This window comes from Metarhizium robertsii (genome assembly GCF_000187425.2).
Source record: "Metarhizium robertsii ARSEF 23 chromosome Unknown MAA_Scf_5, whole genome shotgun sequence".
Taxonomy (NCBI): domain Eukaryota; kingdom Fungi; phylum Ascomycota; class Sordariomycetes; order Hypocreales; family Clavicipitaceae; genus Metarhizium; species Metarhizium robertsii.
In genome coordinates, this window is record NW_011942193.1 from 2,313,338 (window position 1) to 2,336,154 (window position 22,817).

At 51.7% G+C, this 22,817-nt stretch overlaps 8 protein-coding genes across 8 annotated transcripts; 2 read left to right on the forward strand and 6 right to left on the reverse strand.

Annotated features, from left to right (window-relative positions):
- Window positions 1-713: 713 nt before the first annotated feature.
- On the forward strand, window positions 714-3,236 carry MAA_03960 (MOSC N-terminal beta barrel domain-containing protein; the record flags this gene model as incomplete). Its single annotated transcript, XM_007821958.2, has 2 exons — window positions 714-795; window positions 853-3,236. The coding sequence occupies 2 exons, from the start codon at window positions 714-716 to the stop codon at window positions 3,234-3,236; spliced, it is 2,466 nt and encodes an 821-aa protein (XP_007820149.2).
- Window positions 3,237-3,505: 269 nt separating this feature from the next.
- Window positions 3,506-4,156, reverse strand: MAA_03959 (Flavoprotein transmembrane component; the record flags this gene model as incomplete). Its single annotated transcript, XM_007821957.2, has 1 exon — window positions 3,506-4,156. One exon carries the CDS (start codon window positions 4,154-4,156, stop codon window positions 3,506-3,508), a length of 651 nt encoding a protein of 216 aa, XP_007820148.2.
- A 58-nt stretch (window positions 4,157-4,214) lies between these two features.
- MAA_11240 (Ferredoxin reductase-type FAD-binding domain protein) lies at window positions 4,215-5,503 on the reverse strand (the record flags this gene model as incomplete). Its single annotated transcript, XM_011413220.1, has 3 exons — window positions 4,215-4,554; window positions 4,613-5,227; window positions 5,295-5,503. The coding sequence occupies 3 exons, from the start codon at window positions 5,501-5,503 to the stop codon at window positions 4,215-4,217; spliced, it is 1,164 nt and encodes a 387-aa protein (XP_011411522.1).
- A 2,483-nt stretch (window positions 5,504-7,986) lies between these two features.
- MAA_03958 (uncharacterized protein) lies at window positions 7,987-9,066 on the reverse strand (the record flags this gene model as incomplete). Its single annotated transcript, XM_007821956.1, has 1 exon — window positions 7,987-9,066. One exon carries the CDS (start codon window positions 9,064-9,066, stop codon window positions 7,987-7,989), a length of 1,080 nt encoding a protein of 359 aa, XP_007820147.1.
- A 956-nt stretch (window positions 9,067-10,022) lies between these two features.
- Window positions 10,023-12,459, reverse strand: MAA_03957 (uncharacterized protein; the record flags this gene model as incomplete). Its single annotated transcript, XM_007821955.2, has 3 exons — window positions 10,023-12,029; window positions 12,090-12,356; window positions 12,418-12,459. 3 exons carry the CDS (start codon window positions 12,457-12,459, stop codon window positions 10,023-10,025), a joined length of 2,316 nt encoding a protein of 771 aa, XP_007820146.2.
- A 690-nt stretch (window positions 12,460-13,149) lies between these two features.
- MAA_03956 (6-phosphogluconate dehydrogenase) lies at window positions 13,150-15,597 on the reverse strand (the record flags this gene model as incomplete). The annotated part of the gene is made up of 5 exons (XM_007821954.2): window positions 13,150-13,590; window positions 13,705-14,142; window positions 14,573-15,128; window positions 15,199-15,345; window positions 15,584-15,597. The coding sequence occupies 5 exons, from the start codon at window positions 15,595-15,597 to the stop codon at window positions 13,150-13,152; spliced, it is 1,596 nt and encodes a 531-aa protein (XP_007820145.2).
- A 2,125-nt stretch (window positions 15,598-17,722) lies between these two features.
- Window positions 17,723-18,820, forward strand: MAA_03955 (RNP domain-containing protein; the record flags this gene model as incomplete). Its single annotated transcript, XM_007821953.1, has 1 exon — window positions 17,723-18,820. The coding sequence occupies one exon, from the start codon at window positions 17,723-17,725 to the stop codon at window positions 18,818-18,820; it is 1,098 nt and encodes a 365-aa protein (XP_007820144.1).
- Window positions 18,821-19,389: 569 nt separating this feature from the next.
- Window positions 19,390-21,315, reverse strand: MAA_03954 (solute carrier family 35 member C2; the record flags this gene model as incomplete). The annotated part of the gene is made up of 3 exons (XM_007821952.1): window positions 19,390-20,225; window positions 20,277-20,496; window positions 20,641-21,315. The coding sequence occupies 3 exons, from the start codon at window positions 21,313-21,315 to the stop codon at window positions 19,390-19,392; spliced, it is 1,731 nt and encodes a 576-aa protein (XP_007820143.1).
- Window positions 21,316-22,817: the final 1,502 nt, after the last annotated feature.

Here is a 22,817-nt window from a genome sequence, read left to right on the forward strand (position 1 = left end):
GGAAATCTGAAGCCGGCGATGCCGCGCTGATGCTTGCTTGCTGAATCGCTCTTTGGGGACGAACAGCAGCTTTGCACAGTGAAGGAGGTTGGAAGAGGCTCAATCGGAGAAGCGTGGGTGGAGCTCAAGTGCTGTCAACTCTTTCTCACCTCCCAGTCGGCTCAAGTCGCGCCTTCCTGTTGGCGACGTTGACGCCTCGGCCACCTGCAGCTCAACGACGGATGCAGAATGGTGCGAGAGTCCTAGAAATGCACTGTATGGACAGGGGTAAGGATAGCGGGGACTCACAGTCAATTGACAGTATGCAATAGCCATCCTCATTCCAGCCAATGAGAGCATTCTTTTCTTGGGTGAGGGAGGTGGCGACCTCCGCAACGGCGGCGGCGCCCGACAATGCTCGCTCTTCTGTGTGGGGAAACGGTCCAAGATAAAAGGGAACAGCTCAACTTCCCCAGATCCTGTATTTCTTCAGCATATCCGGAATGTACACGATATTCGGATCGACCATGCCTCTAAGGTGTTTAGCCAATTCTGTCTCATGTAGGCTACTGGCTTTGGGGTCATGAGACTTCGACACGTCCAAACTTTCAGTATACGACCAACCACACTCAACCGTCATCTTTTTAAACGAAGACTGCTGCTGGTTGTTTGATCCAAGCCATATCGACTCTTCTTGTATTGCTGCCTTCGGAACCTACCATTTTCGCGTGGAAATGACGGGCTTGCCTACTGTCACCAGTGGTTACAATGTGGCGGTGGAGGAATTCCGTGAGCAGGAGTACCCCATGCTAAAAGGTAAACACTTATACGCGATTACATTCATCAGTGGGCATTCTTCTTACGATTGTGCAGACTCTGTCTATCTGGATCACGCGGGATCTACGTTGTGTGCCAAATCTTCAATGGATGCTTTTGCACACGAGATGACTTCAACTCTCTATGGCAACCCTCACTCTGGCTCATGGCCATCGCAGCTTTCCACATTACGTATAGACGACATTCGATTACGATTACTACGTTTCTTCAATGCGGATGCGTCCGAGTACGACTTGGTCTTTGTTTCAAATGCCACAGCAGGTGTCAAACTCGTGGTGGAAGCCATGAGAGCGCTCCCGGAGGGCTACTCATACGCTTATCATCAAGCATGTCACACCAGCTTAGTAGGCGCCAGGGAAGACGCAAGACTGAGCATTTGCGTTGATGATGTTGACATGGGTTCATGGCTGCGGGGCGAAGATCCATTCCCGTCCACTGGCCCATCTTCAGCAACTCTCTTTGCCTTTTCTGCCCAATCTCATATGGACGGGCGACGGTATCCCCTGTCGTGGCCGAGAGAACTTAAAGAGAATTTGGATGGCAAATCAACACCTTTATTTACCCTCCTTGATGCAGCTTCGTTTTGTGCTACATCTCAACTAGACCTCAGCTCGCCTGATTTCGCTGCAGACTTTGTAGTTCTCAGCCTGTACAAAATATTCGGATTTCCCGATTTGGGAGCACTAATAGTTCGACGTTCCGCAGAATGTATTTTTGACCGGCGGCGTTATTTCGGCGGCGGCACAGTTGATGTGGTCACTTGCAAGAAGGAGGAGTGGCATGCGAGGAAAACCCAGTTTCTTCACGAACGCCTGGAAGACGGCACACTGCCATTCCACAATATCATAGCCCTGGACTCAGCAATGACAATGCACTCCAAGTTATTCGGCTCCATGGATCAAGTCGGCGCACACACTTGTTCCCTGTCTCTGCAACTATTCGATGGGCTGGAAAGCTTGCGACATGGCAACGCTGTACCAGTGTGCGTCATGTACACCCAGCGTCCAGATCCTGCCGACTTACTAGGAACGGGCCCAGTAGTTTCGTTCAACCTAAGGAACAGCGCGGGCGGTTGGGTTAGCTTGGCAGAAGTCGAAAAACTGGCCATTCTTCATAAGATTCATATTCGAACGGGCGGTCTATGCAGCCCGGGAAACATAGCCGCTGCTTTGGATCTAGAACCATGGGAGATGAAGCGAAATCTATCTGCAGGAATCAGATGTGGTGCTGATAGCGAGCTTATGAGCGGCAAGCCTACTGGTGTTATTCGAGCAAGTGTGGGCGCCATGAGCACCAACTCTGACATTGAACGATTCCTCGAATTTGTAAAGGAGTTCTTTGTTGAAGAGCATCCTACGCTCGTATCACCCAGTGAGAAGACCGAGAAAAAACTCCAAGAGCCACCCAATTTTCGAGTTAAATCGATCACGGTCTTCCCAATCAAAAGCTGCGGTGGCTATGTTGTACCGCCAGGTGTGCAATGGGATGTGAAACCTGAAGGACTAGCGTGGGATCGTGAATGGTGTCTAGTTCACCCAGGCTCAGGCCAAGCACTCAGTCAGAAACGCTACCCCAGGATGGCCCTCTTCCGCCCAACACTGGATTTCGAAAAGGGTTCCTTGCGGGTGACATATCACGGAACAGGTAGCGACGTGGGCCTACCAGAGGTTCAGATCCCATTATCCGCGAACCCATCCTTGTTTGGCGGGGAATCTGAACGAGTGCCCTCCCAAGTTTGTGGAGAGGAAATTTCTGCTCAAGCATATATTTCGCCCGAAATCAACGACTTCTTCTCCCAATGCCTAGGCGTTCCGTGTGTGCTGGCAAGGTTCCCTGCTGGCGGTCGTGGCCTCACGAGCCGTACCGTCAAGGCACGCATCCAGAAACACCAACATACTAAACTGCTGTGCACGCTACCTGGCTCGTTTCCTGATATTCCGTCACCCCCAGACTCCGACACAGAACAGCCTACTGAGGGCAAAATACTACTAGCCAATGAGAGCCCGATTCTGCTAGTAAACAGCAGTAGCGTGGATGCCCTGAACGACAATATTGTTAAGAGAGGTGGCACGGGAGTCCCAGATGATTCCTTCAGAGCAAATATAGTCATTGAAGCGGACCAAGGGAGCAGGCACACTGCCTATTCGGAGGATACCTGGAGCAAGATCCGCATCGGGAACCAAGAATTCAAGCTGCTCGGCGCCTGTCGACGATGTCAAATGGTCTGTGTTGACCAAACATCCGGTGTCAGAAGGCAGGAACCGTTTTCAACGCTGGCAAAGACCAGGAGGATTGATGGAAAGGTGTATTTTGGAGTGCACATGAAACATGAGCCTAGGCCTAGAGATGTGCGCTTGGTGAACCAGGCACCTACAATTCAGGTCGGAGAGGCTGTTACTGTTGACGGATGGATACCATGATTACAACGACTGACACCAACGACGAACTTTGTATAATTATAAATGTATGCAACAATGTCTCCTGGCCATCATCTTGCACGGCATGTATAAATTATTATGGGTGGGGGAATCATTTGCCAGCGTAGTAATAGAGGTGCATGGAAAATGAAGGGGTCTCGAGCTTTCGCCGTCTTGTGATCTTGTATTTAATGTACAAATATTACGATGTCGATTTCAACACCTGCAGACGCAACGTGGTTAACTCGTGTCAGTCAGCACTATGCGAACACTTACGAGAATGATTCCAAGTGAAACCAAACCTCAGACGCCCCAGCGTGTCCACTCAGGATACGTTGCTGTTGTGCTGCCGCCTCACTTGCAACGTCGTACACCATTCCGGCTGGTCCACAGACTGCAATGCCAACAGTGCCAACAGACTGCTGGAGTGACGCCTCCCTAACAGTGGCTCCTGTGTCTGGGCGTCCACGGAAGGCCTTGATGCCAAAGGGGGAGGTAGTTGAGTCGGCAGATGACTGTACCCTTGGCTCCTCTTTGCCCTTCTCCTCATCACTACCAGAAGACGTGGTTCTTGATACTGGAATTCCCACGGCCGTATCATACGTTTCATAGAGAAGTATACTTACTCCGGGAAACTCGGTTGTTCCAGAACCGCGCTGTCGCTCTGCAACACGCCGCAACTCCTCGGTATACCATATTCGCATTTCCACATCTTTAGTGGCCAAGACGACCTTTAATTCACTTGTAGAGTTGGAATCACGCCGACTCAGCCAATCCTCAATAAGCGGGAAAGTAAATGAAATCCCAGAGCCGCCTGCGATGAGTATCGTGCGGTCAAATCCCTTGTACCAGCGCCCAGGCAAACCTCCATATGGACCCTCCAATAGGACTCTGAGGCTAACATCTTCCTGTTTCTGAGCCATTGGTCAAACCTCCCAGTGGCTTAAGATAAAAAAACCATCTCGTTGTGCTGAGTACCCTTTAAAGGAGCTGAACATATGGTAACGGGTGCGCTGTGACGGAGTGAAGACCGCCTGTCAGAAAACGGAGATACGCATGCTGGCCTGGCTTCCACTTGGAATTTGTAGGGACAGTGATGCGCAACGATTGGGGAGACATCACACGGAGGATGGCAGCGCGTCCAATGCCATGCTTTACAGTCCTGGCCAGAGCGTAGAACAGACTACTCAAATAGACGACTCCAGCAGCAATGAAGTAGTCCCAAGATGTCAGGCGGAAACTACAGTGGAGGAAAAAGAAAACCAAGAAGACGGCTGCAAAGAAGTAGTGCGTCGACTTGAAGAATTCGTACCACTTATTTCTGTTAGGAATTTGTCAGCGCGGGCAACTGTTGCAGTGCTAACCGATGACATACGTACCGAATCCACGAGACGGACATGAATGTTAGCCAGGCTTGGGCGATGATGGCAACCACGCCGGTCAGCCATACGCCTCCTGTGTGAAAGGCGGCGGTCAAATCGCCTTTGTCACGGTGGTAGACGATGAAAGGAAATGTGTGGATGAGGGCCAGTACCAGCATCGCCCAGCTAACCCAACTATGCCATGTGTTTAGTCTCTCGGTTGATATACCGGTCAATGCAGTAACCATGTTGGCTTTGGCCCCGAAGGCGAGTATAAACGGCATGCAAGCCAAAGCCATCCACCCAGTCCGCGTAGCGATAGGAGGCGAGTTTCCATAGCGAGCGTCAGTTGGCCAGTAGTACGGCTGGGGTCCCAAGGTCAGCGCTGAGAAAAAGACGACGCCGATTGCCGCGAGGAGAAGGACTCCGAGAGACTGGGAGTACCAACTACCAATTCGCCAACTCTTGTAAGATAGGAAGCGAACAGCCGACACGCAGCAGCGCCAGGATTTTCTTTGGGTCATCATGGTGGCCGGAACAAAGTCCGAGGCGAATCTACCAACGGTAAATACTGCTATGGCAGATACGAAAAGATATACCACGGGGAGGCAGTAAACCAGATCCGCCTCGTACCTGAGATATGGTCAGTATGTAAAGGTCTGGGAGGAGAAGGCAAGGTGATGTCAATTAGCCTACTTACCAGAATACCCAGTAGCTGTTTTTTAGGACACATTGATCCGGCTTCAGAGTACATGTTCCCGGATTTCGAGAGGAGTGAAACTGTATTGGATCATTCAGTATTGGCAGAAATGGTGTTGAGGACGTGCCCGAGGAGGCCATGCGCGGGAAAGCCAGGCCAACAGAAGTCATCTCAGAAGAAGAAGAAGCCATATCGGGATGTGTCGTCATGGTGCGTCCCAATTCAATCAACTGTATAAAACTTGAGCCTTGAACACGATGGTTTTTGCTAGGCAGAAGGATGTAGGAGAAAGAATGGCAATGATACCGGAGACGGCGGCAGACGAGCGGAACAAAGTGAAGGCAAAGCCGGTACAAATAACCCGCCAGGCTCTCATAGAAAATAAAGAAAACAGATGGTGACGTTACTTTTGCAATTAAATATAGGCAGCATATAGCACCGAATGTGAATGCATCATGGTCCCCTTTGGCATGACACAGTTATGCACGGCGTAGTACCAAGTTTGATACATAATCATATCGTGTCATGGCACCGTTGGCGCCATACCTTGTAAGTCCATGCAGATGGCGAGGCAGTGATCAAAACATCCGAAACGTTCTCTACACGAACTCACTTTTCTCATGGCCAGTCATGGAAGGTGATGCCGTCCAGGGGCCCCAAAATATGCGCATATTTGAGCATCTTCCATTACCTATGCTTGGTTTGAGATGGCACGGCCGAGAACCTGCCAGACACACGGGGACCATAGGGGCCTGGGTTGCAACACTGCCCAGGTTAAAAATTGAATGTATTGGACGACATTTTAATGTGACATGGCTGCGTTCTGCTGGGAGCCAGCTGGAGTCGAAGATCTGGGCTTGCTGAAGATGACGCAGTTGCGCAAGTTTGTCCTTGCGCTGAAACACTCGAACAAAAGCGAAACAAGCTGCATTTGTGTTTGCTGAACGGGAAAATGAGTAGATTGCCCAAGCCCAACGAAGAATTCATGGAGATCAAAGGGCTACCCGGATTGCTGCTCATGGCTGCTGTGTGGCGGCGTTCCACTCGCGAAGGATGATTTCATTATGTTGAGATCGAAATGAGTAACAAACCAGTCTAAGTTGGGCTTCCGCCGGGTGGCGCCTGCCCGCCGAGATGGTGCATGACACCTTCCATATTTTGTATCAACTTATGCCAACTTTCTCCATGCCATTCAATTTTGCGTTTTGATTTCATCTCCTTGCAATGCAGTCCCAAGGCTCTCTGCGCGGGAAATTGGCGCATTCAATAAGAATAGCCACACAGCCGCGTTGTCAACATTTCTGTAAGTCCCTGGATGTTGCGATACAAGGTTATGCCTCCCCCAAAAGCAACTCATCACTGGCGGACCGTGAAACAACATGAGGAGCAGCCCAAACAGGCCGTGATTGCAAGCTTGTTTCCCGTCCATCTCCGTTACAATTGCAAAGATGGAGATGCATGCTCAGATGGGTCATTCGCGAGCGTGTTGTCACTACCCCCCACGGAGACCATGTAAGTCAAGGTCGGGAACCGCGTGGGGAATGGCTACGCTGCCTTGTGTGGTACACGAGCAACTGACGACAAAAGATAGAGCTAAGGAGCCGTACGGAGTACGATAACCGTATCTCAAGACGGTTATTTCAATATACACGTGGTTGAACGAGGTCTCCTACAAGCAACTTGGTACAAGGAGATGTACCATCATGGTCCTGGAGTATTCGACATTCTCCGTGGAAGAAGAAGGCAAAAATTGCACTATTCAGCAATCACAGAACACACTGGCGGTGTTTGCAGCTAGCTCAACACACTACGTTACTTTATCCGCAAGGGAAGGCGACTTCCCAATCGTAGTTCGATTTGACAATTTCCGTGACATAGAATGCAAGTGAGAAAGAAAACTGGTAACCTAGCAGTCTATTTGGGTGCATTCCCCCCACTGAATTTTTCACCTAGCAAGATAGGGTTACAACTTTACTACTAAACCGGGAGAAGCAGGATTCACTGACAAAGAGAGAGCAGCTTCCGCTCAGCTTATAATCGAAGTTCTTGGGTGTTAGTATGGACGTCTAAACTTGACCACCTATTAGGTATACATGACAGACTGCCCGGATGGGTATCCAGTAGTCAGCCACGGCAATGTCAGATAGCTGCCAAGTGAGTCGAGAGGCAGGAGGAAGGTTATCAACATGGGCCTGGCCTTGTTTGGGTGGGTGGCATGGCTCGCTTGCCGGGCTGTGGTGCAAGGGCGCGAACATTGCGTCGTTATGTGGCACAAATTCGTCATGGAAGGTAATTAGCTTGCAAAAAAAAAAAAAAAATCAGTGATTTGACTCCTGTTGAGTCTATAGGGATTCTCTCAAAACGCCATTGTTTTATTCGACATAAACTGGTCACTCCGATTACATACACCGCCAGCAGTGATCACAGCCGCAAACTTCTATAGCAAATAATCCCAACCCCATGGTATCAGCACACAGATATAACATAGCGACCCCCAAGCTAGCCTCAGGACTAATCCTCGCGGCAAGAACCGTCGCCTCCTCTTTTGCTTAGCCTCAAGGATTGAGCTACGCCAGTGTGGGAGTTGGAACAATGTCCTAGAGACTGTTAGATCATATGTCATTCAGTGTATGTGACTGCTGTGACGTACCCTGCGGCCAAGAGCCTGAAGTTGCTCATCATCGGGAGATCGTTATGCCATGGGTTTCTTGGCTTTGGAGACCTGCATCTTGCCCTTGTTATTGTTGTTGTCATTGTTCTTGTTGCTGTTGTTATTATTGTTATTGTTGTTATTATTATTGCCGTTATTATTGCTGTTGTTGTTGTTGTTGTTGTTGGCCATATTTTTGTTGTTGCTCTTGTTGCCGTCCTTACCGCCTCCAGATTTAGATTGCCCCGACTTTCCGGAGTTTGCTTGCTTGTCCTTATTCTTGCTTCCGCCACCCTCCTTTTGCTTTCCTTGCATATTCTTGTTTGAACCCTGATTCTTCTTACCAGCCGCCGCCGCATCCCCATTGCCGCTTCCTTTCCTAGCCTCCGTCTGCTCCGGTTCAGCTGATGACGTGGTCGTCGACTCTGAAACACTGGGCAAAGGCTTCAACTCTGCCGCCGACTCTTCTTCGCCTTGAACTCCGGGAAGCGGTAACAGTCCCTCCTTTTGGCCATCTTTATTCACATCCTCCGTGGGCTTGGGCGCCTGTTCGTTCACGCCCGTCACCATCGCGTCAACTACCTGCGTCCCCGACATGTGTAGCTTGATTGGTTCAGTAGGCAACGGCAACAGCATCTGGCTCGTACTCGTCACCCTCTGCGTCGCCACCACTCCCTCGCTATCCGTGGCCACTACATCCGTGGCAATAGGAATGAGACGCGTCACAATAGCAGGCTGCTGTACGAGGGACAGTATGGTGAACTCCTCTGATACGACAACGCGGGCTTTGGAGTCGACGATGACCATGTTGAAGCTGGGGAAAGCGGCAATGGAAAGATCAGGTGTCCATTGTAACAGCCCATTGTTTTGAATGCCAACTGTATTGCCATTAGTTGAGATCATCTCAAAGGGTTCGGCGGACAAACCAGCCACCTGCTGTGCAATGACAGTCCGTCCTGCTACACCCGCCGGCACCAGGTTAATCGCGATCGGTGCCTCCAGCCCAGCCGTATTCCATGTGATATCAATCTGCTTGTCGAGCTCTAGAGCCGATTCCTTTGACGGCGACGAAAACTGTGCCGTGACACAACCTGCCAGAACAGGTAGAAAGATGGACCGCATTGTGAGTATCGGTAAGGACTGGGAGAGCAAGGTAATCAACGTGAACTTCTACAGAGTAGGGAAATGGAAGGAAGAGATGTCGACGGCGATACCAAGGTTTTTGTCTAGGCAACCCCCCCAGAAAAATACCGCGACTACAAACCGTCCCCGAGACCCCGTGGTGAGGAAACGCCCATATCCGAAGTTTGATCAGCGACACGTCCAGTTTGGAGCGACGCCAACACGACCATGAAGTTGATGCACCCGCACGACTGCCATGCTTGGCCTGCAGGTAGCGGAGCACACTTAAAGTTGATGATGAAACGGGAATCTGAGCCAGAGACTAGCATTAAGAAGCTGATACAGGGGCAACCAAAGTGAGAAGATAAAGTGAAACTGCGCGGCGGGAGATAGATTAGACGAAAAGCGCCGCTTGGCACGCAACGCGGGGAAATGACCCATCACGCATTGCATTCGAGGAATTTTCCGAGTGCCGACGCTTTTCTCGCCAAGGAAATGCAGTTGTGTCACCTCAAGCTCAGCATCATCTAAGATGACCTCTGTGGCTGAGAATCTGCAACAGATGGGACGATCAAACAGCTTCAGCAAGAGCCGTTCAGACGACCACGGGGCAGTGCTCCATGACCAGGGCAAAAGGTCGTTCTTGGCGACAGTTTCATCCAGTATCTCACGGCGTCATAATCTGTTCCTTCTTTTCAAGCCGGGCTAAAAATTCACACCGTCGTACAGCCGGGTCAAATGCAACGAACATGCTAATCCCATTTACACCTAAACCCGGTCTACCTAGCAAACAAGATATTAAACAAAAACAGAGAGAAAGGGGAACCAAAAAAAAAAAAGTACATACACCGTCCTATTACCAGGTCTGCGGCAACAGACATCACGCCATTCTCCGTTTTATGATTCTTTCAAGAATCTCCCAGCATCGAGCCATTCATCCTTCTGAGACCGTACGCCTACAGGTCCTGATTATGAGCATCGCCCGGTGTGCCTGAGGCGTCTACGTGAAAGGCGTCGCCAAATGCAGAGTCATCCATGTCCATCTGCAAGTCTAAATCCTCACCAAGCCCCCCGGCCGAGCCATCCAGATCAGGGGCATCGTAGCCCGCCATAGCATCGCCTGCGGTGTCCAGGTCACCTAGTGAGCTGAAGTCGTTTTGGTCGAACGAGGCGGAACCACCATCCGTAACTGCCGGGGTGGCGGCTGCGGATATAGGCTTCGTAGGAACTGGCGCCGGCTTTTGTTGCGCAGCCAGTCCGGTGCTCGCTTCGACTGTAACGGTTGGAGCCGCGACGGGCACAGCAGCAGTAGTAGTAGCAGTCACGGCAGCAGCAGCACTCGAGATCGCAGATGGCGGGCCATTGGCATCTGGAGAGGCACCGCCCTTTGGCACCACAACCCAATCACCACTGTCAGTTCCCTGATCTGCCGCCGAGCCGCCCTGCGCCTTGGAGTGAGCCCCCATTCCTGACATGTCAACGTCGCCTGCTGCTTGTGAGTGAGAGGGCTGCGCTAATCCCGGACTTGCCTCTGGTACTGTTGGGAGAGCCGGTGCCGGAGAGGGCATGTTATGAGCATTCGACGGTGTTGGGGCATTCGACTGCGCTGCGGACACTTGGGCCTGAGGCGTCGGGAAGTTGTTGACCGGGGTTGACGTAGATGAGAATCCAGTATGCATTTGGTCCAGTAGGCCTGCTGCAGTGCCTCCCATATCCATGTCCGAATCACCCATCATCAGGCCACTATTCTGTGAGCCCGATTGCGACGGTTGCCGGGACATCTGAGTCGTGGGTATGGGCGTGGGTGGCTTGGGAGCTGGAGCTTGGTACCCGCCGTCCTGAACTCTCTTGACAACGGGATGAATGTCAATCTTGCGTCCTAAAGATGCCTCCACATCTTTGAGTATATCATCGAATGGCGTCTTTCCTGGCTGTAATGTCGGTGCCCGCTGCTCTTCCACATTGTCTGAGCGGTCCTCCGCTTTGAATATCTCGGGGACAGGAGGGTCCGGAATAGAGCGAATTTGTTTCTCCTTGATTTTCAGAGCTGAATTTTGCTTGAAGCTTGCCATGAGCTCGGCGTGCTCTTCTTGCAGTTTCTTGATTTCAGATTCAGTAGATTCGACATGCTTGCTCACTCGTTTTCGGAACTCGTCTGCCAACCCTGAATCCAGACGACCAACATATGGCTTTTCTGGAGACTGTGTGAAAACATCGCCTCCTTGGGCAGTAAATATACCTTCAGTCAGAGATGCCAGCTCGCCCTTGAGCCCAAGGTTCAGGTCGGATGGCTGGATCTGACCTATCCTGTAGGCTGACGAGAGAATCTCCTCCATCCATTCGTGATTCTGCTGATAGCGGTGCAGAGAGATCTCCCTGGGAGTCAAATGATCAAACATGTCACCCCTTGAGATATCCTCCTCGTCATCAAAGGCAGAATCCATGGGGTTCATGCCTGGCACTGCAGGCTGCTGCTGCTGCTGGTGTTGCTGCTGCTGCTGCTGATGTTGTTGTTGCTGCTGCTGCTGCTGTTGGCTTTGACTCTGTGAATGTCTCGCGCGCTTAGCTGGGGGACCGGGTGCCGGCTGAGGAGGGTATGCCATTTGCTGAGGAACTCCTCTGGGCGCCATTTGAGGGCCCATTTGTTGCCGAGTCAGCTCAGGAAGCGACGGCCAGTTGACACGATCGGAGAGCATGAATTCTTTTCGTCGAATCTGGCCACCCCGAAGGAGGAAATGTCGCTGTTGCATGATGGCATTGACGCGTTCATCATAGGGAACCATGCTTGCTGGAACGCGATCATTCTGCTCTGAGGGACCGTAGTGGACGATGAAGAGGCTCATGTCAAGCGGAGGAGGGTTGGGGTGACCCGGAGTAGGTACAAGTCGGAATCGTCGTCGGGTGTGAAGCGCAAACTGCTCGCCGGGTATGTACCCAGCCTTGAGGTAGTAAATTTCCAGTATCTGCCATCAAAGTAAGTTAGCATGCGAACACTGTCCATAGGTAGGCGCTGTCGTGTGTACCAAGCCATTGCCCAAGTCATGCTTGTAGACCTGCTCTGGTGGTGCCCAAACGAAACCGTCCGTCGCAAAGTTTGTCCCCAGTCGCTGAAGAGGCTGCCAAGCCAACAGAATTGTGCCATCGGCAGGTTTATCAAGATATGTCCAGAAGAACGGAGCGCGGTCCCTGGCAATCTGAGGGGCAGTCATGAGCCACTTTGCGACCTCGTTCATGTCGATTCGAGGCATCGTCGGATATCGATAAGAGGAGACGAGGTGGACATGGGGCATCTGGGAACGAATTAGCAGAGAGTCAACATTGTCGAAATCGTAACGCATGATGAGAGCTCACCAGGTCCTGGGGGACGGTGTGGCTAGGATCTGGTTGCGCCATCTTTGAATGAAGGCCCAGTCTCCTTCGTGTGGTAAATCAATCGAGGTCGTCCGCGTGCTGAAGCCCTGGAGAAATTCAATGAAATTCGATGGATTGAGCGTGTCAAAGGGTATTGCGTCCAACCAATCCAGGGCGGCGACAAACCCAGTTGATGATTGGTGATGGGCCTGATTGGGCGGCGCAATCGCTCGTGATGGACTGTGATGGATGGAGTTGTTAAAGGTGCTTGCTTGCTCGTTGTTCCTTGCGCGGCGCGGGCCCAAATTTGTGCTCGCGACGAGGCTGGATGGCGTTTGGCCAATCACAGTGGCCGTGCTAGTCGGATAGGGTGGATCCGTCTCTTGCGATCATGACCGGTCTCTCCAGGTCTCGCATGTTCTTCCACTCAAAAACACATTTAGTGGTCAATACTACAGTGTCAATTGAGGAGCCAAATAATGAATTTTAAAGATACGGTTTTTTTTATTGTAGCCTGCTTTTTTATCCTTTTTCTTTGGGAGAGTCCGGTGCTCTCATGGCGCCGCAAGGCGACGACTGCTTGTTACGGAACCATGAGTCCCGCCACGGATCCATCTTGTATTAAGCATAATTCACATTTGCATCAGCTTCCCGGCAAAAACCTAGTGTACGCCCCCAATGGATTCATATTGTATCTTTATGTCCCTTCACACCTCACTCTCAATACAAATTTTACGCCTGGTAGGTGGAGGCAGAGATGTTGCCGCCACGGCCGGTCCAGTTGACGTGAATGTCCTGGCCAGTCTGGTACTTGTCATTGGCGGCCTCAGGCTTGACACGGAAAGTGTGAGCGCCGAAGTAGTCGCGCTGAGCCTGGAGGAGGTTGGCAGGCAGGTCCTTGGTTCGGTAGCCGTCGAACCACGACAGGGCAGTGGAGAAGGCAGGAGTAGGGATACCAAGCTCAGCGGCCTTGGAAACAACATCTCTCCAGCCTGGCTGGGCCTTGTGGATGGCCTTGTTGAAGAAGTCGTCAAAGAGTAGGTTCTTAAGTTCGGGGTTCTTGCGGTAGGCGGCAGTGATGTCCTTCAAGAAGACGGAGCGGATGATGCAGCCACCACGCCACATGAGAGCAATGGAAGGTTTGTTGAGCTTCCAGCCAAAGTCTCTGGCGGCCTGGTTGTAAGAACAATTCTTGTTAGTATGGCACTCGACACTGTAATTTGGTGTACAAAGGAAAGACAAGGGGGCGAGGATGGGCTTTGGGGGGGCAGGAAAGGAGAGTCGTACCTCCTGCATCAGCATGAAGCCCTGGGCGTAAGAAATAATCTTGGAAGCATACAAAGCCTGCTCGAGGTCTTCAAGGAATTGCTCCTTGTTGCCTTCAAACTTGCCGCTGCTGCGCGAGACATACTGCAGCTTGGTGGAAGCCTCAACACGCTCTGGCTTGATGGCAGACAGACAACGAGCCAAGACAGCCTCAGCAATCAAAGTGACGGGCATGCCCAAATCCAAGGCATTGACCGCAGTCCACTTGCCAGTGCCCTTCTGACCGGCCTGGTCAAGAATCTTCTCAACAAGAGGCTTGCCATCGTCATCATTGAAGTACATGATGTCACGGGTAATCTCGATCAGGAAAGAGTCCAAAACACCCTTGTTCCACTTTGTGAAGACATCACCCATCTCCTTGTTGGAAAGGCCAAGACCACGCTTCATGATGTCGTAGGCCTAGAAGTTCAGGTTAGTCAAGGTTCTCATACTGGTGAGTTGATTGGGTCCGCAGCCTTCAATTCAGAGAGTTTTGCGCTGCACTTAATAATCAAGTGTCTTTGAAGTATAAGATATTAATGCTATTTTTTTTTTGGAGGAGAAGAGTGTACTGAAACCGCCTGGTATATAATACCAAGTTGGCCCTAATTCAATTTTAATGTTAAAACTGTGCTAGAGAGCTTTTATTTCTCTTGCACAGTTTCGACACCAAGAATCTATTAGGTCAAGTCAATATTATAACCACCAGGCGGTTCTCGTATTATATAACACTTTTCTCCTCTAAAAATAGGATTATATTTTGAAGACGCTTAGTCATTAAGTGCAGCGTAAAAGTCCCTGAGTCAAAGGCTGCGTTGCGTTAATTTTAGGAGGATTCTTGGAAACATACCTCGCAAATCAGCTGCATGTCACCATACTCGATACCGTTGTGGACCATCTTGACGTAGTGACCAGCACCCTCGTCTCCGACCCATTCACAGCAGGGTTCGCCATCACTCTTGGCAGCGATGCCCTGGAAGATGTCTTTGATGTGAGGCCACGCCTCCTCGTCACCACCAGGCATCAGAGAGGGACCGTATCGGGCGCCCTCCTCACCACCGGAGACACCGGATCCGACGAATCGGAGGCCCTTGCTGGCCAGGTACTTGGTACGGCGGTTGGAGTCAGGGAAGTGAGAGTTACCACCATCAATAATGATGTCGCCCTTTGAGAGGAGGGGGAGAAGCTTCTCAATCCAGTCATCGACAGCCTGGCCGGCCTGAACGAGCAGCATGACACGGCGAGGAGACTTGAGCTTGCTTACAAACTCCTCAACACTGTGAGCACCAACAATGGATTTGCCCTTGGCCTCATTTTCCAAGAATCGGTCGACCTTGGAGACAGTTCGGTTGAAGGCGCAGATGGTGAAGCCGTGGTCGGCCATGTTCATGATGAGGTTCTGTCCCCTGTTACAAGCTGTCAGCCGGTGCCGCACGGCCCGGGGCATCGTTCGATCTGACGAGGGTACAAACTTACATGACAGCAAGGCCGATGAGGCCCAAATCAGCGCTTGAAACATTGTCAGCACTTCCTGAAGCTTGGATGGACGGAGAGGTTGAAGCGGGCTGGAAGGGTTGGCGAGGTTGCTCGGCGCCGCCAAGCTTGAGATTCGCGAGGCGAGCGCTATCCCAAGACCATGAGCAGGGTGTCAACAAGGAGAGTCAACGGGCTCCGACGCTGGGTTATGACGACGCAAAAATAAACACCAAAACAGGTCCCGCGATAACAGCCATCGAGGTGCGAAAAGATGCGCGGAATTGAGAGGTCACAACAAGACAGCACACTCTGGGGCGGGGTGGTGGGGTAACAGCAGGAGCAACCAGACGTTGGATGGAGGGGTTGTAGATGAGGCAGCACTTACACGGGGCCGGACATGATGGCGTTGTTGGGATATTGTATGGAGTGGAAATATCTCGAGAGGAAGCTGGAGACGGAGGTGCAGATGGAGGTGGTTTAAGGGAGAAAGGAGAACAAGATCAGGGCCGGAGGAAGAGAGGTGTGGCAGATGAGAGAATTATAACGGGGTCGAGAGATTGGAAGGCGAAGCTTGTTGTTACAGCAAACTGACGCTCGAGAAGTTTGGCGTGACCCGGAAAAGCGGGTAGGGAGGAAACAGTGATTGGCGGGGCGGAAGAATCATCGTCATCAGGGCCCGGCACGGCCGTTTTCAAAAAGCTAGCTTCAGAGGGCCGTCAACATTGAATCTTTCAGGTTCAATTGTGGCGTGTAGCAGAGACGCATTGGAGCATTAAAGCAGCATTTGCAAGCATGACCAGTTGACACCTGGGAGACCTAAGCACTCAACTGGGGGACTATCACAAAGCCACAAAGGCAAGTTCCAGTCTCGTTCCTTCCCTGAAAATCAATTGTTCTTTTCTTTAGTCAGTCAGTCATACATGACAAACCATTACGTGCGCGGGGCCCTATCTTTGGCTTTCCACCCCACGCCCCATCGTCCCCAGGACTACGTTTCTGCTGTGGCTGCATCATCATGACCGAGCTGGCCCTAGCTCTACCCGTACAAGCGTCCATAAAGGTTTAAATGCCCCCATTGTATGTCGGCCTTGCTTGTGAGAACCAACACATTGATATTAGGCCATTTAGACATGGGATGCCAAGCTGCTACCGAGGGGTCCAGCGCGTTATGGAAGTGCTTCACAATCCATTCCAAAACATGCATGTCCCAGCCGCGGGACGCCCGGATCACCGCCGTATCAGGATATGAACCAAAAGGAGAAAAGAAAAACCCCAAATATGCACCTGCAATGCACCCCAACGCCCCGGCCTTGTCGTGAAAGGAATTGGCCGCCGCAGACGAACCCACGGGCTGCAGACCAAACCCATCCCGTGGACATGGGAAACGAGTGGTTTTCAATTCTTGTCCTGCTCACCTGGCAGCCCGCGCAAGCCATCAGTGGAGTCTATCATTCTCTTGCCAACGGCCCCATCACTTTTTTGCCGTCTCACTCACCAAACGAGGCTGGCTTGTTGGTAGTACGCGTTGGGGCCACAATACTTATTACTACCTGGGTTGCTGGGTACTTGCTTAGGTACCTGGGTAGTAATTAGTCACTTGCCGGACCACAACGGTCCGTCCAATACCACACCCATGTTGGTGAGGTTGCGATAGGCTCTTGATACGGAGTACACGATCGGTAAATGTGCTTCTCCGGGTAATGAGAGTGCTATTCAACCAATCCACTCAACGTTTAACCTTGAGGCATGTCATACAGACCTGTAACGGACTTAACAGACTGAGGGCTCGATCCGTATTCGACCACCTAGGTAGTTAAACCACATGAACATTGCCAACACCCCATAATGCTTTGTCATAGAGGAGCACTGGCCAACATCTCGCCGTGAGCATCATTTCGGCCGATATCAACTCCTTAAGCCCGAATGTATAGCCCCATCCCCTCAAAACAAACAAAGGCGGTCTTGCATCTCAACTGTGCGGCATATGTTGATCCCGTCTACCTCACTACTTCTTCGGACGATGGCCCGGCATGAACCCCCACGGGACGCCGGCCGAAGCGCGACCCATCGGGACCGGAGATAATTCATCATCACCCCGGGCTTCTAGTTGATGCCCTCAAGAGTCGCGACGGCTGAGGTCCTAACTTTGTAATCCAAAAATAAACGTTCCATCATTGTGCAGCTCTGAATAAGAATAATCGCAAGTGCAACTACCAACAAGTAGACCTTGACAGCCTCGAGGTGACCAGGGAGCTGTCAAGTCTCCAAAATGTCACGTGATGGGGTTAGTGGCTGGAATTTTCCGTGGCGCAACGTTGGGTTCGACGTCAAGGCGTCCCGAAAGGCCTTCAGCTGTGTTAGCATGAACAACTTAACATCTTGAGACATCGACACAACACGACATAGCCTCCCGGCTACCAAACCTGCCCAGCCTTTTGCGCAAGAATCAACTTTGAGTGTGTAAAAACTCAAGGTACGTCAAAAACAAGGAAAGGCACTTGTAAATAGGTTCCCTCTGTTCATCATGGCCTACCCGCCTCCTCCAGGCACCAGTTCTCTCCCACCTCGGCCTCCAGCAAACGCTGGCAACAACAACAATAACACCGGTCGATCGGGCTTCAAACCTGCCTTTTTGACAACCTCAAAAGCCCCGGGGCATACGTACTCGAGCGGTCCATCCTACAACGCTGGCGCATCAGGATATCCTAGGGCCTCGACAGCGAGTCAATATGGCCAATCTACATATTCAAGCTATTCTGGCGCACCCCCCGCCGAAGTGAGTGGCGCGGGACGAGGATATGGATATCAATCAGCACCACGGCAAGGCTACGGTCCTCAGAGCTATTCCCACGGTTCGACATCGTACTCTGCAGCACCCCAAATCAGAAACCCTTTCCCGATGCCAGGCCACCAAGCCGCCGTCGTCTCCAACCCCAGCGACTATGACCCCGAAATGGCCGCGCAAATAGCCCAGTGGCAGAGCGCATATTCGAGCGAAGCAACCCAAGCCGTCGACAAGAATGGCAAGCCAATCACCCCCGACGTCCCGAAGCCAGAAGTTCCCGCAACGGCTATTCCAGGCCAGCCCGACAAGAAGAAGACGGTGGTCCGCCAAGGCGGCGGTAAAAAATGGACCGACGATAGCCTCCTCGAATGGGACCCTGCCCATCTCCGCCTATTCGTGGGCAACCTCGCCGGCGAAACGACAGACGACTCCCTCCTCAAGGCCTTTGCGCCATGGAAGTCTGTCCAGAAAGCCCGAGTAATTCGCGACAAGCGGACGAATAAATCCAAGGGCTACGGATTCGTCAGCTTCAGCGATGCAGATGATTTCTTCAACGCCGCCAAGACCATGAACGGCCAGTACATCCAGAGCCACCCCGTGATTGTCAGGAAGGCCAATACAGAAATCAAGGCCACCAATGTCAAGGAAAAAAGGAATGGGAAGAATAACAGGAATGGTAATTGGAAGAAATCAGGTAATCAGCAGGGTGGCGCTGGTCATGGTGGTGGAAGCGGCACCTACGGTGCGTATGAGCCAGCAGCACTTGGGCCCATTGCGCCCACGGGTGTGACGAAGCCTGGACAAAAGACCAAGAATGGTCTGCGGCTGCTGGGATAGAGCGTTGTGCTTTGTAGGTTGGATGCTACAAATGCATCATTTTGTTCTCGTGCAGAATTTGGGCATTTTGGCGTTTGATCTGGGGTTGGGGGGCCCGCGCATATCCCGTATGGCGTTTAACATTGGAATATTAATACAGCACAAATCCACCCGGTATATTGTCAGTACTTGAGTTACTATAGATGGGTCACGGAAACCAAACCATGCATGCACAACGTACATTTCCATTACCGCGTGCCATTGACACGTATCCAATGTCTAGTCCCTTTATATGCTAACTCGGGCCGAACTTTGGTATTTCCACCTCTAGATCAATGGTATATCCGAGCCACTCTAGCTTGACTCACTGGCAAAAATAAATCATGCCGAGATCCTCTGCCCTTCCCGCCACCCTATTCTTTTTCCATCCATCCTACAAAACAGATAAAGTGAATGGCCCTTTCCTTGGGTCCAAAATTAGACGTCAATATACAAAACATTGAAACAAATAAAATCAACGCTGGAGAACCGGTTTGCAGTATGCTTAAAGTAAAAAATCTCCATCATAAACGCTTTCTTCTATCCACTTTTCATTGCACGTTTGATGGTCGAGGCAGGCCCGGTTGCACGTCACCATCCACTGTGACAATCCCCTGTTCCTGCTCGTCAGTCCGTTGTAATAGACCTGCGGTCTCTGCGGCCGATTCATCATTGTCCATGTCGCTGCCACTTCCGCTGTGACTGATTGGAGTTGTTGGGTGCACGCCCACATGGCGTTCATGGACTTCAATTTGTGCCTCTTGGCGCATCTTGGTGATCTTGACATAATTGTAGGCGCCAATAGCGGCCATTGTGACTAGGAGACCGATGACGTTGATGGGCGTGAGCTTGTCGTCAAAAACAATGGACGCGGCGGAGATGGTTACGACTTCCTTGAAAATGCCTGCAATAGACAAGGTGACGACGGATGTTCGTTGAAGAAGCGCAAATTCGGATGCAATCATGAGGAACGCAATGCAACCTGGGAACAATAGGAAAAGTGGTGTCCAGACACCCCATTCCGCGTTGAGGGCCTTGAGGCCATCCCACAACGGCCCGAAACCCTCAACCGGAATAGCCAGGGAGAAGAGAACGACAAACATGACGGGAGAGAGAAAGAAGATGCTCGAAAAGGGATTGGAGGTGGCTGGGTTGCGTAGAAGCAGGATCTGCGTAAGAGCCCACCGCAGCCCTGAAAAGAATGCTGCGGAGATGACGAGGAAGAAGCCTCCAAACTTGAATTCGACCTCCCCAAACACCATAAGAATGACACCAAACGTCATCGTTGCGATGATGGCAACAAGGCGCCAAGTCGGCGTTTCGAGACGGAATACGAAGGCGAAGAGCAGGACAAAAGCAAGGGATGAAGATTTGCACATGGCTAGTACTGAGCATTAGCATATATAATTGTCGGCAGTTGTTGGAACATGCAACATACTGTAAAATGTCAAGCTGATAAACTTGAGTGACGTATTTCCCAGTCCGATATCTAGACTAGTAGCGGCACCACACGGGCCAATACGGGTAAAATAAAACATTTTGGACATGACGGATCCCTGAGGCTCAGACTCATGCCTGGATCGGCCGCCGTCAGAGTTGTGCGCTGCTTTTGGCCGTAGTGAGGGCACGAATGTCAAGACCAAGCCTGACAAGACAAACTGCACAATCATATGTGTAGACGTGGTGAATAGAGGAAATGCAAAATTCAGGCGGTCCTTGTCGAACATCCATTTATTATACTAACAAGCCAATGGTCAATCCAGGTATGTGAGGGGTTCAGTCGATCCAAGATTGACACTTACTAGTGAAATGGAGAGCGAAAAGAAGTACCACAACAGGATCAAAACCCCATTGATGAACAGGCTCCTGACGACATTGCGATCTGCTTCCTTGCGCTCGTCGTCGGAAAGATGCTTCTCGCGCGCAATTCGATTATCTAGCAATGTATTCCTCCTCCGTTTCTTTTGCTTCCGCGATTTATCCTTTCTCGTCAACCCCATTTCCTCATCGTCGTGCAAATCCTCGTCACTGAAACTGTCTCTCCCGGAGTCGTCCTTGGAGCCAGACTCCCCAGTACTTCGACCAGGAACATCGAGATGTTCCTTTGAGCCCTCTTGCAGGCTAGAAGACGTAGGGGCGTTGTTACGGGAGCTTTGGGAATAACTTGGCCGGCCAGGAGCAGGCACACCAGAGAGACTGTGACCACCAACTGGGTTCATGAGACTGCTCTTCCGCCGCCGATGACCCGGAATTGGTTCCATCTCGATATCGTTGCCGGCAGAGCCTGAGCCGACTGCTTGTCGAGAAGTAGAAGGATTGGTCGGGGCAGGGGCGATGGCGCCAGAGAACTCGAGTCGAGGATCGAATTGTGAAGCACTGCTGGGAGAAATTGGTGACTGTACTGCGTCGAACGCAGCCAGGGGAGAGGAAGGGGAGAGGGTAGTATGGGAGGAGGGAGATGATGGGTCTAGGGCCATGATGGAGATTTCGAAGGGTCACAACAAAGCTTCCTAGGCTCGGCAGGGTACAATGTCATCTTGCACTCGCACTTGGACTGGGGCGGGCACGCGACGGTCCAGTCATTGACCAATACAGGTGGAATTGTATGTCTGGGGTTTTGACGGCACCCAACGGGCGAGGACGTCAAGAGACTCACGAGCACCTGAGCCACCAGCCGGCACTGGGGCTCCCCGTCCGCTCCGGCGTTTAGGTGGGTAAAATGGCAGGCCAACAGGGGAGCTTATTGGACATGTACCGGAGCCAAAGGAAGAGAGATGTGTGAAACAGTGCAGCCGGCCACGAGATGCCGCCATGCAAGCACAGAATCAGACGGAGGACAGTCCAACAAGTGCTGGTGTTGCATGAGGGGGGCAGATGAATTGTGGAGATGAACCTCGTCGCTTGGACCGACTGATGAGTGCTCACAGGCAGAAGGCGGCATGGGCGTTTCCAGGTACCGACTAGGAGGCCAACTGGTGCATATGGCTTGGTACCCAGCCACTTGCAGTTGACTGGTGCATACAGGTAGGTACTCCGTGCAACTGTAGCCCCTGGCTCGCGGCAGCTAGAGCACTTTGGGCTGGGTCACAGGGCTAGACGGCGCTGCAAGTCTCCCCCCCTCCCTAGTTCCGGGTGTCTTGGCTCCCGGGCGTCAACATTGAAAGAACAATAGTAGTATCATCAAGACCGGGCAGCAACAAGACCAAACACCGGCAATTCATGTCAATAGCAATTGATGTGTTGGTTAGCAAGCCAAAGTCTCAAGGCGAGTCGGCCTCCTGGGGGGAGGGAAGTGACAGGCTTGCGGCCGCCATGAAGGAATATTGCAGGGCACGCGACAGCCTCCAAATGCTTTACCCACAAGCTCGCGACGACCGCTCACCGTTCAACATCGACGGCCTGTCCATGGGACGGGCCATGGCTCAGTCTAGACCCCCTCTGGTATGCTAGTATTTCTTCAGAACACTCCTGCATGCCTGTATGTGTGTGCTCTCCGGCCGTCTGGCTTGCATCGCAACACCGCGTTAACTTTGCAACAGCCCAGCCGAGAATTGCTTGCACATGTGCAGACTTGTGCACAACACAGTGACCCACGACGAACGCATGACCCATGCAGAGGCACAACATTGACTTTGTCGGCATGATTAATCGATGGTTCCCCCCTGATGGACGGACGGCTGGACCCGGTAATAGATGGGACAACAAGCTTGGCCACCAAGACCCCCGGAGCTGGGCCTGAACCAGCAATAATACGTCTGGTATCTTTTGGGCAGCCAATCCTGACTTCTTCACGCGAGTTTGGGCAAGATCCACTGCATGAGGTGCGTATGTATGTATACCGGACATCTTACTACTATTCCGCCAAAGTAAGAGTGGCTTGAGAGTTCAACATGGAATAGTGTACTAATGTTGGAGCTCAGAGACGTGGCAACCGTTACTGTACTCCGCACGAAAGCGCTGTGTCGTGGAGTCGTGGTGC